The sequence below is a fragment of the Aquarana catesbeiana genome, linkage group LG07 (genome assembly GCF_042186555.1).
Source record: "Aquarana catesbeiana isolate 2022-GZ linkage group LG07, ASM4218655v1, whole genome shotgun sequence".
Taxonomy (NCBI): Eukaryota; Metazoa; Chordata; class Amphibia; order Anura; family Ranidae; genus Aquarana; species Aquarana catesbeiana.
The window spans coordinates 235,834,459-235,846,505 of record NC_133330.1 but is presented as its reverse complement, the minus strand read 5'-3'; the positions used below and the strand labels follow the sequence as shown (position 1 = coordinate 235,846,505).

The 12,047-nt window shown below is 40.0% G+C and overlaps 1 protein-coding gene across 2 annotated transcripts in view; it reads right to left on the bottom strand.

The window, feature by feature from the left end:
* The window catches only part of ABCA4 (ATP binding cassette subfamily A member 4), a 450,770-nt gene that overhangs the window by 112,249 nt on the left and 326,474 nt on the right, over nucleotides 1-12,047 (bottom strand). For both annotated transcript variants that reach the window (XM_073593112.1, XM_073593113.1), the window contains 5 exons: nucleotides 9,774-9,966; nucleotides 7,652-7,746; nucleotides 2,463-2,495; nucleotides 900-1,005; nucleotides 749-823 (listed from right to left, as the gene is read on the bottom strand). In XM_073593112.1, coding sequence (XP_073449213.1) covers nucleotides 749-823; nucleotides 900-1,005; nucleotides 2,463-2,495; nucleotides 7,652-7,746; nucleotides 9,774-9,966 — 502 coding nt within the window. The remainder of the gene's footprint in view (nucleotides 1-748; nucleotides 824-899; nucleotides 1,006-2,462; nucleotides 2,496-7,651; nucleotides 7,747-9,773; nucleotides 9,967-12,047) is intronic.

Sequence of the window (12,047 nt, the reverse complement as noted above, 5' to 3'; positions counted from 1 at the left end):
ATGGCTCATGCACCGTTCGTCCCGGGCACTTCTCGATAGCGGGCACTTCTCAACATAACTCCGGCAAGTTCTTTGCAACCGATGATGTCATCAGTTGGCAGGACGTGGTCGGGCGGCCAGCTGAGCTTTCTCTTTTGCTAGCGAGAGTACAGAGAGGAGCAGAGAGTGGGGGGAGGTGTGGGCACAGTTCTCTGCCCCCTCTGTACACAGGAGATAACCCTGTGCTCTCCCTCCTGTAGCACAGGAGCTAACAGACAACCGCTCAGATCGGGCTGTTGCCGTGGCACCTCTAAGGACTCCTCATGGCACCACAGGGTGCCGCGGAACCCCGGTTGAGAAACACTGTACTACATAATGGTTGTGTTTTACTGCATCTTCTCACAAAGCAAGTCTTTATGCCAGCTAACTCACTCATTAACACCAATGAACTATCTGCATGGCTAATCCAATGTACAACAATAATATAAAGATGGAAGATCAAGGAAAGACCTTAGAAATACTTTTTCGATATAATAACAACTCAAAAACCCTGGTGAATTAAAATACTCAATTATTTTCTTTTAAGGTATTCTGCTTAGAAAATTACTATAAACTGAAAGTTTATCATCTTACCACTTCTCCTAGAAATACCTTCCAGGATCTTTTAATCCGTTTGGTTTGGCAGTTCTGCAGGCCCTTGAGATGGTCACAGTGGATCAATGTTTTGGGAGAAATGATTATCATGAATTTGACAATAATGACTATGTACCTTGACATTGTTCTCTGTTTCCAGGTTTATAAGGAAAGCCTGCAAGTCACGGGAAACGGACTTCGCCACAGGGCCCTATCAGATACATAAAGATTTATTATCAGGACCCTCCAATAATGTTTCCCAATCAAATTCAATTTTTTAAACTCACTGCTGAGACATTGGTCATGTCACCCAGATGGCCGAAGAACTCTGCTATATTTTCTCCTTTTATGTCAAGAATAGGAAGCTTTGCTCCAACAGAAAAACCTCCATATCTACAAATAGCAGTGGGTGAAAAACAAACCAAAGTAATAAGTAAGGTTCAAGTTCTCAGTTCAGAACTGTTCAAATATATATTTCCATATATCAACAATGTCATATAATTAGACAAACCCACAATATGTTTACAGTGAACCTGTTCTCACCTGTGACTAATGTAGACGGGTAACAGGTTCACTCTACTGGAGTGTAAAAAAAGGAAAAAGTACTTATTTTTACCTGCCCCCCCCCCCCCTTTTTTTTCCAATCCATTGCCAGATTACCTGAGAAATGCACGTTATGTCTGAGTATGGATGAACATGTGACAATTCACCTCCCTCCTCACAATGCCTCACTCGTTGCCTGAATGGCCTGTCTCCAGGTTTTGTTGGATGGGGTAATGGGGGAGCAAAAAGTTCAAACATAAGCTGGCGATACATTTCTTGAATTTTCGGTTGGAAATTCCTATGATACATAGTGCCATCTAGGGGCAAAATGTTGTATTTTCCATTTTAAATCAATACAGGCATTCAAACAGCACAGGAAACAGCCCAATACTGTTCATTTTGTGTTCAATCTGCACAGAACAAATGTGCATGCCCTTTCACTGGGCAAATAGCAATGAAAATTGTTTTTATAAATACACACCTAAGGCAGTTTGGTAGTAAATCAGGGCAGAGGGGCTACAGGTAGCACTGCCTTCTTCTGATCCCTTTTGTAGAGCATACCTGTTATTTTGCCTGGTATGGGCAAAGTACAGGTTCACTTTTGTGCCACTTTGAACTTTATAAAGAAAGAACTGCACAGGTGATTTTATTGTAAGTGGGAGAGTTACCCACAATATTACCTATTGTGAGCAAGTAGGTAAAATGTTCAGTACCATTAATAAAGAATTTCACTCTGTATTTGTCCATGTGACAATTATCATCAGGACAAATTGTGCAGAGAAATAAAACATGTTATTAGTTGTCACAAGAACAATGAGTTGAGGGGAAAGAACAAGAGTTAAGGGAATTTTTTAAATATCTGTTCGAGTGACATATTTTGCTTATTTTCTAGAGATTCTGAACAAAAAGCAAAACACTAACCCGACAGGGGTTAAACCCTTTCTTACTCTATTAAAAAAAAAAAACTTGACATGGTCCTGGCTTCCTTACAAAGTAGGCCACTGATCACTGATCAGAAATGTGTTCTGAATTATTTACTAAGAAGTGAAGATTAGGATGACAGCCCCACAGCCTGAACCTTAAAAAATATCACCGGCAGTTGCATCAACCATGTTCTTATCCTTATAGGATCACTTCCAAATCACTTACATAGTTTAATTATACCAGCTGCTCCAGATCCAGAAGTAGATTATTAAAATTGCCACTAGAGGGCAGCACAGACCATAATGAAGTAAACATTAAGAAGTATTTTTTTTCTTTCTTTTTTTATAGTACACTTATTTTGAGTTTTTATTTGTGTCACTTACCTTTGTTCATTGACCCAATATTTGGTCTTCATGCTAAAAAATATTTATAAAAAAATGTTAATGATACTAAATAATCAACATCAAATTATAATTACAAAAAATTAGATAATAGGAAAAAAAACCTAAAATTATTTGAAAAACAATGCACTGCAAAGTGAAATTCAGCTGTGAGCCTCATTTTTATATACAATTAAGGAAAGTGGAAAAATAGCACTGGACCCATAGGATTATCTCACTGATATTGCTGTCTTAACTACTTAAAGACCAGCCTCGTTTTGAGATTTTGGTGTTTACAAGTTTAAAACAGTTTTTTACTTTTACTTAGAACCTCCAGAACCATATTTGCGCAGCAGTCTTACAATTCACTTTTTTGAATAAAAAAATAAGACAACAGTAAAGTTAGCCCATTTTTTTATATTGTGAAAGATAATGTTACACTGAGTAAATTGATACCCAACATGTCACGCTTCAAAATTGCGCCCGCTCATGGAATGGCATCAAACTTTTACCCTCAAAAATCTCCATAGGCGACATTTAAAAAATTCTACAGGTTGCATGTTTTGCGTTACAGAGAAGATCTAGGGTTAGAATTATTGCTCATGCTCTACCGATCGCGGCGATACCTCACATGTGTGATTTGACCACCGTTTTCATATGCGGGCGCTACTCACGTATGCGTTCACTTCAGCGCGTGAGCTCGTCGGGACGGAGCGTTTTTAAAAAAAAAAATTTTCTTATTTATTTTACTTGATTTTATTTATTTTTACACTGGTTTTTTTTTTTTTTTTTTTTTTTTTTAAATTGGGTCACTTTTATTTCTATTACAAGGAAGGTAAACATCCCTTGTAATAGAAAAAAGCATGACAGGTCCTCTTAAATATGAGATCTGGGGTCAAAAAGTCCTCAGATCTCATATTTGGAATTAAATGCAATAAAAAAATAAATGAATAAAATTTGTCATTTGAAAAAATGACATTGAAAAAATGTGCCATTAAGAGGTATGGGTGGAAGTGACGTTTTGACGTCGCTTCCACCCTGCAGTGTCATGCAGATGGGGGGGGGGGGATCTTCCCCTCACTCGTCTCCATGTCAGCCCAGGGGACAGACACGATCGCCTCCGCCGCTGCCAACGGCTCCGGTAAGCGGCGGAGGGCCCTCTCCCGCCACCGATAAAAGTGATCTTGCGGCAAATCCGGCGCAGAGACCACTTTTATCTTGTAGCGGACTGCCGGCCGTACACGGGGATACCGGGGTTATGGCAGCTAGCTGCTGCCATAACAACGATATCCATCCCCAAAAAAGGGACGTATATGTGACGTATAAGGGACGTATATGCGGCGGTTGGTAAGTACTGATGTTGATGTAAATAATTTGGTTCCTGGGCAGGCAGCTTCAACATCCAACAGGATCTCCACAGTCTCCTTGGCTTGTAGTGTAATGTAACAAAAATGGGAATGGAAGTGCCATACCACTGCTAAGAGGTCCAGATACAACTTTAATCCTATAAGAGGCAAGTTGTCTTGTCTAAAGCATAGTACATACTACTAGGTTTTTTTTTCATTCAACCCAACTTGCTGAAGGAAAAAAACTGACAGTTCAACTATGTACTAACTATGCAATGTTAGTACAGCGATCATCCCTGCTGTTCTATTCTGTTCTGACAGGGGGATGGCTCCCCTGCCAGAACACTCAGGTCAGTGCTCTCAGCCATAGTTCCCACCACTGTGCTGCCATGGTGTTCACTGGAAAAAGTAGCTCTGCTTTTTTTCAGTGCAGCATGTTATGTACACTAAACAGAATCAGAAACCGCTTCAGTGCATAAAAATCAATGAAATATCATTCTATGACAGTTCAATACAGTTGACATTAAACAAGTAAACACTGTGATGTGTCATTACAATTCATCTACATCTTTCCTTTCACAGAGCCCTAAAGCAAAAGACTGTTGAGATCAAATTAGTGAAAAATACATTGGTTGCTGTAAGTTCCATAAAGTACACTTTGCCTTATCCAAATGACTAGCTTTGTTTTCTTTTAATTGATTACCTTGATTGTTTAAACCAGAGTTTCTCAACCAGGGTTCATCCAGAGGTTGCTAGGGGATCCTTCAGCAATGAGCAATTTCTGTCTCTCAGATAAGTTCCTACTGACACCATTGATCTTTTTAGCTATCTGTAAGGTGGTAAATTTTCCCAATGACCACAAGTAAGGAGCATTCTTCCCACCGACCATCACAATAATGTATCATGAGTTGTAGGCTCCAGGCTTCCCTGAGCGTGGAGAGTTATTTCAAGGGTTCCTCTGTGTTGAAAAGGTTGAGAGAGGCTGGTTTAACCACTAGCCGTAGCTGTACGTCGCTCCTTTAAGACGTCACACAGCTGCGTGTGTCCCCAGAGCCGATGCACCGGAGCGATGACCGCCGGGCACCCGCAATCGCTCGTGACAGAGCGTGAACGGGGGTGTGTGTGTGTGTAAACACAAAAATCCTAGTTCTCTCAGGGGAGAGGAGAGAGATTGTGTGTTTATACTAAGTATGAACACCGATCTCTCTCCTCCCCTAGTCAGTCCCATCCCCCCTACAGTTAGAATACACCTAGGGAACACAGTGAACCCCTTGATCGCCCCCTAGTGTTAACCCCTTCCCTGCCGGTGACATTTATACAATAATCAATGGCTATTTTTTAGCTCTGATCGCTGTATAAATGTGAATGGTCCCAAAAAAGTGTCAAAAGTGTCCGATCTGTCCACCGCAATGTTGCAGTCCTGATAAAAAAAAAATAATAATAAAATTTACATCAATCTATACCCTATTTTGTAGACGCTATAACTTTTGAGCAAACCAATCAATATACGCTTATTGCGATTTTTTTTTTTTTTTTTTTTTACCAAAAATATGTAGAAGAATACTTATCGGCCTTAACTGAGGAAAACTGTTTTTTTTTTAAATTTGGGGATATTTATTATAGCAAAAATTTCAAAATATTGTGTTTTTTTTTTCAAAATTGTCGCTCTTTTTTTGTTTATAGCGTAAAAAATAAAAACCGCAGAGGTGATCAAATACCACCAAAAGAAAGCTCTATTTGTGGAGAAAAAAAGACACAATTTTTGTTTGGGTACAGTGTCGCAATTGTCAGTTAAAGCGATGCAGTGCTGTATCGCAAAAATTGGCCTGGTCAGGAAGGGGGCAAATCCTTCCGGGGCTGAAGTGGTTAAACTACATACCCAACACTGATATGTCACTGCAAAATGTCTATGTATGTTGAATCCATTTATTAGTTATTAGGTCTAAGATGTGGATGTAGATCAGATCAAAGTTTAGGGGCCCTTCATGCAAAAATTAATATGATTACAAAGGGCGCACAAAGGTTTTAGTGAAGTAACACTAGACTCTGGTTTAAAAAAATGAAATGTATTCAAGTACTGTATGTACCCTTAGGCTAGGTTCACACTGCTGCGAAATTTATTGCGAATTTGAGCCGCTGCGATCGCTCAAATTCGCAAGTAATTTTAATAACATCGTTTTCCATGAGTGCCGTTCAAATCAATGCGTTGCGAACCTAACCTGCGTAAAAAAAGGGTCCTGTCCGTGTGCGAATTCAGCTCCATAGATTGCAAAATTTGCAGTAGAATCGCAAGAACACATAAAGAATTCGCAATGCAAATTTGCAACGCAATTGGATCAAAATCGCGCTAAATTCGCACTGCAGCAGTGTGAACCTAGCCTTAACCCCCACAAAAGTACTTTTTATAGCTTTCAGGCTTCTACAAATCTCCAATTTCCTTTTTTTTTTTTTTTTGCTGCTGCTGCAATCCAACTTCCTAGAAGAGCAACTTCCTTAGAGGGTGGCTACATTCGTTCTCCATGGTCCCACCATATGTAGGAATGTACCACCCTCTCTTGCTCACTCCTGAGATGTACTATGGACTATAGGATGTGTAGTGTACATACAGCAGTGCACACAACCACTATTAATGTGTGCTGCTTGTTCCAAACAAACAGGAATAAAAGGGAAAAGGAGAGGTTCAGGAGCTCACTGAGGATATTACAAGGAGTCAGAAAATATAGTAAGAAACAATTTCGTGAAAAATATATTTTAGAACCATTAAAGCTTATCTTCACCGTACAACTCCTACTTAATTTTTTTCTTCCCCCAGCTTACCAGGAGGTGGGTTCTGAACATTTCAAATACTCACCCACCCAGTGGATCCAGCGTTGCCCTGCTGAGAATTCCTTGTCTTCTACCACCGTTCTGTCCCACGTCTCCATGATTTTTTTTACATCAGAGGCCTCTTGATCAGCTTCTGTACAACCAGCCTGTTGGAAAATGTTCTCTCGATCAGTGCCGCCAGCTATAGCCAGCAGTGCTGATGAGTGTATTGAGACAGCAGGGAAGCCTCTCCTCTGTCAGAATAAAATAGCCTCCTTGGGAGCTGAATCAATTCCTCCATCCACACATTTGAGGTGGATGGGGGAATCAATTAATATTCTTTCGTTCAATGCACTGGTTGAGTGAAATAAAATGTATTATGTATGATCTGCCTTGATACTCTTGCTGATTCACTATACAACGGTGAGGATTGGATACAGGTTACGGTTATCCTTGTAGGTGATAACATGAAGATTTGAGGTAGAACGTGCTCAATATCTCTAATAGAAACTTCCCAATTTGTGATCTGATTGGCTGTTTAAGGCAGCACCTACACTTTTCTTTGTTGCTTTGTTTTCTTATATAAATAAATGATAAATGATCAGAAAATGTATACTTTACACACTAATTATATGCCTTCTTATAAGGCCTCATTGCTTCCTTCTATTTCTTTTGTCACCCTAGATTCCAGTTACATGAGTAAAAGAATTTATAATCAGCTTATCCAAGGTCAGATTTAACTGGGCATAATACTACTTGTACACATATGAGATAAAGTCGCTGAGGTAATGACTGGCCAATAGGCGTTTACTAATAATCTGCCTGTCGCCGAGTGCTTTATGTGGCAACAATCCCACTCGTGTCAATAATTAACTTCATATGCAATCACAAAAATGCTTCTGTGCCACAAAGTTGTCTGGCGTTGATATGAATCTGCTAGACAGCTTGATTGGACAATTTACTATATCCCAGAAAATCCAATTTCTTGCTAAGTAAAACAGATTTATCCATCAAAATGACATAACCCAAAGTCCAACACACCTGCTTCTTATCAAAGTGGGGTATGTTTTCAGGAGAAAATCTGAAATATTTCGCTCTGTGAGGTCCTGGAGAATCTCTGAGCTGGGCTGAGTTCTCTGACAAAAAAAGAGATCACAATAAATAATCAGCAGTTTGAAGTTATGGAGTAGAATGAGCCCTACGCAGCATTCACCAACTGATTTATGAACTAAAGACAGTCCACCATTTGTAGTATAGCATAAAGTGTAGGATTCAAAAGTTCCCAAAAGAGATTTCAAGTATATAAAACTTTTATTTAGTTTTGGATACAGAAGGAAAGGTTAAACCCCCTGTCACATTTTTTTCTGCTGTCTTGTCCCTGCTAGGTATAGGTATTCTGTCTATTTCTCCAAAAAGCGAGGGGAAAGTACAACATTTTACAGCTGTCACCAGACCTAGAAGTGAGGGTAAATCTTCCAGTGGGGGCACTTGTTCTGGTGAGAAATGTCTAAGAAGGGATGTCCTCTTGCTTTGTAAGATTTCCTCTCACTACCTGTTAAATCTCTAGGACAAGAAGGGAAGGAAAGTCTCTGGAAATGGACATAGACAGCTAAAAAAAACAAAAAAAAACCCACTGAGGTGGGTTTAACATTTTCCTACTTTATCCAAAACTAAAAAAATACATACTATTTAAGTGTACAGTGCATACTATTGAAGATAATACTTGTATGGCTTCACTGCCAGTATGTTTTGTTTTATTTTATTGTAGCTATCTTAGATTTTTTTCTTTAAATGCTGCTTTACATAAGAAGCCTCACAAGCTTGCCAATAGAAGCTCAAGTACTGAACTATGTCAGTGTGGGCCAAGCTCTGCCATATAGGTTGAAAAAGCGGCATTTTCTGTTCTCATAGTATTTACTCCATTGAGCTTCCCTGTCTTTAGCTCATTAGTTACATTTCAACTGAACCTTCGGTTTAAATGAGCTAAATATATTCCAAATGCATCAAAACAGAAGGTGCGAAAAGTCGTACCTTTTGCTTTCTTAACAAAGCAGTCACATCTTGAGTAGAGAAGCCTATTCTCTGCCAGCATGCTGCTTAGAAATTTCCTTGCTCTCTATGTGAAATCAGTAGTCTCTCTGCAGAAGTCTGACATGTTTCTTGCTGTCAAACCTATAGCAAAGCTCCTGCTCTCAGATGATTAGAACATTTTAGCCATGATTTTGCATGGGGCATGCCGGACCTGTACAGAGAGACCACTGCATTCATATTGAAAGCAAGGGTCCTTCTCTGCTGCATGCTGGTAAGGGGCACGCTTTTCTACTCAGGTTGAGGCCGCATTTTCAAGTAAACAAACTGTAAACTGTACACCTTTTTGTTTTGATGCACTGAAAAAAGAAAATGTGCCATACTTACTGTAATTTTCTTTTCCTGGTGCCTATCTATGGTGGTATACCGGTATGTTGCCATGAAGGCACCAGGAAAACAGAAAATTGTATCATACTTACTGTAATTTTCTTTTCCTGGTGCCTATTCATGGCAGCATACAGGTAGGCACCAGGAAATATATTTACTAGGTTTAAAATGAAGGTTCAATTGTGCCTTAAAGTTGTTGTAAACCCTAAATACCTTGAATGGGCCGCAGCAATCATATGCAATCACCAAACATCTTTGTATGCCCCAAAAGATAAAAAGCGCTGTTTTTTTTACCTTTTTTTTACGTAGAAGTTCACCTATCATGTGACCGCAACACCCCTGCATTAGGGAACACAGTCTGGCCAGTGGGTGTGTACATTCTCTTCCAGCTCCGGAATGCCTCTTTCACAAGGAGGCGAAGTGAGAGGCGGGACTGAGTGGGGCAGAGCAGAGCTGAATGGCTGGGGAGAGCAGGGACCGACAACGGCATATTCAGCTGCACACATCAGCCGTTGTCAGTGTGAGATAAAAGGGCCCCTGAATGGATGGATGAAATGGGTTTTTCTAAAAAGGCCATTTATAAAAGTGAACAATACAGAAGTTAATGTCGCTCATACAAATTTAAGGGAGATTATAATTTCTGTCTGGATTTCCACGTTAATGTAGTATAAAGCCATAACTGCAATGTAGAAGAATCAATTATTGATATTGGTATAGTCAGTGTCATCTTGGGATAGCCCTATTTTACCTGTGGCGGAGGGCGCCCTCCAGCACCCTCAGGACATTCCGGCAGCATTATTAGCTTATTCTTTGTACTACAAGTACAGGAAGGCGATGGATTATTTGGAGTCCATTCGTGAGATAACAGAATGTTGGTTACACTTGGTGACACAGTAGGGATGATCCATTCACTAGAGATGTTTTTACAAGGGAACTTTTTACTGGGGAAGAAAAAGAAGTACAAAGCAGTAGGTCGTTATGATGATTATGCCTATGATTAAAAAGACAATAATGTTGATGATGATCTACCACACTGCCAAAATAGTGAAATTCAGACATTCTTTTTAATAATACTCATCGGACAATGCTTTTTCCTCTTCTTAGCCTTAAACATTGCTATAAAATCCAACATGCCCCCAAAGTAGGCCATTATGAGACATATTTACTTTAAGATTAAAGCTGGGCCACACCTATCACACATTTAGATTCATTGTGGCCACTGTGGTTGAACAGAAGTCATCTACTGATTAACTTCTATTCAACCACCATGTAGAATAAAATCTGTTCAAATAGCACTCCAGGAAATAGGCTGCAGCACTAATCTGTGTATTCTGACAGCGGGGGAGTCTCTCTGTGGCAATGGCAAAGTGGGGAGGATTGTTCTGCCGAGAAAGTTCCCCTCGGCGGATAATGACCCCCCTGTACAGCGCTTGCGCAGTACGAACAACAAGGGAGCCGCGGAAAATATCCGAAGCTGAACAGCTGTGAGTGAGCTGTACACGGCGCCTGCGCAATGAGCAAGACATTGTGGCCGACGCTGCCGCACACTCCCGATGCTCATGCTACTCTGCAAGGGGCGGGTGTATTACTGTGATAATGTGTTTATTATCTGCCCCTTGCAGAGTAGCACAAGCATCGGGAGCATGCAGCATTGTCTGGTAGCATCAGGAGCGTGTGGTAGAATGTGGTGTTAAATGTGCGCAGGCGCAGTGTACAGCTGACGCTCAGCTGTGTATGTTCGGCTATTTTCGGCTCGGTAGTGCTTCGTACTGAGCAAGTGTTGCGCCTGCGCAGTACATTGGGGTCATTATCAGCCGGGGGAACTTTTTCAGCAAGACAAGGATTCCCCCATCCACCTTTGAATAAGTGGATGGGGGAATAGGTTCAGTTTTTTTCATTCAGTCCACTGGTTGAACTACAAAAAAAAAAAAAACAGAACCATGTATGTCCAGCTTTAAAGTACAACTAAAGGTAACACTTCTTTTTTTTTTTTGGAGCGATTGGACAGAGTGAAACTGGATTAGAATACCTATTAGGTTTTTATCGCTGTCCCTGTTAGGGAGATTTATGCTCTCTATTTGTCCTATTTATCATTATCATTGAGTGAAAATGAAAGAATATCCTAAATTTTGGGTTGTCTCCAGAAAAGTAATAGAGGGGAACTCATGCAATGGGGACACTAGTTCTGGTGGCCTAGGGGGGCCACAAGTATATCCCTTAATTTTCAGGGATTTCCTCTCACTTCCTGATTTGGCTTTGGGACAAGAAGTGAAGGTAGATCTCCCCAATGGGACACAGGTGGCAAAATCTGACAGGTGTTATAACCTACCCTTACGCTATCCAAATATTACAAAAAGTTTTGCCTTTAGTTACTTTAGTTTAGCTACTTCAAGGCAGTTGTGCTTGTGCTATATATGTATTTCAATTCTGTTGGGGACTTCCTTGTGTCAGGACTTCTGATTTGAACCCTGTACTGTGATGCAATTTAAACTTGACACCTGTTTAAAAAAAAAAAAAAAAAAAACTTGCCATTTGCCTTTTTTATTATTACAGATGTCCAATGCACAATATGTCCTCATAACCCCTTCACCAGATTGTCCATATCATCATCACCATTCCTAATAGGAACCAGCATGACATAAAAAAATGTCAAGAGCTTGGTCTTACTTTATATATGATAGCTAGGAACAGCAAATCTCAAATAAACTTTACATTTTTGCTTATGTTTTTGTGCAGTCAAAACATGAAATCAAGGTAAAGTTACTGACAAAATTACTGGCATGTCATCTGACACATCATGCCAACTTCTATTTATTTATTTTAGGCTCAATAATCAATTTTATTTAAATTTTATTACAATTTTTAGAGATCCAGTTCCATATCTACATCATTTGGTTCCCATAACCCCAAAGGGATACGGATACACCCATTAAGTGGCTCAGAGCAGAGAGTCCGGTGCGTACCTGTTCACCGTTTCAGGTTCAATTTTGGTCTGAATTTTTGTCTGAATTTGGACCTGAAA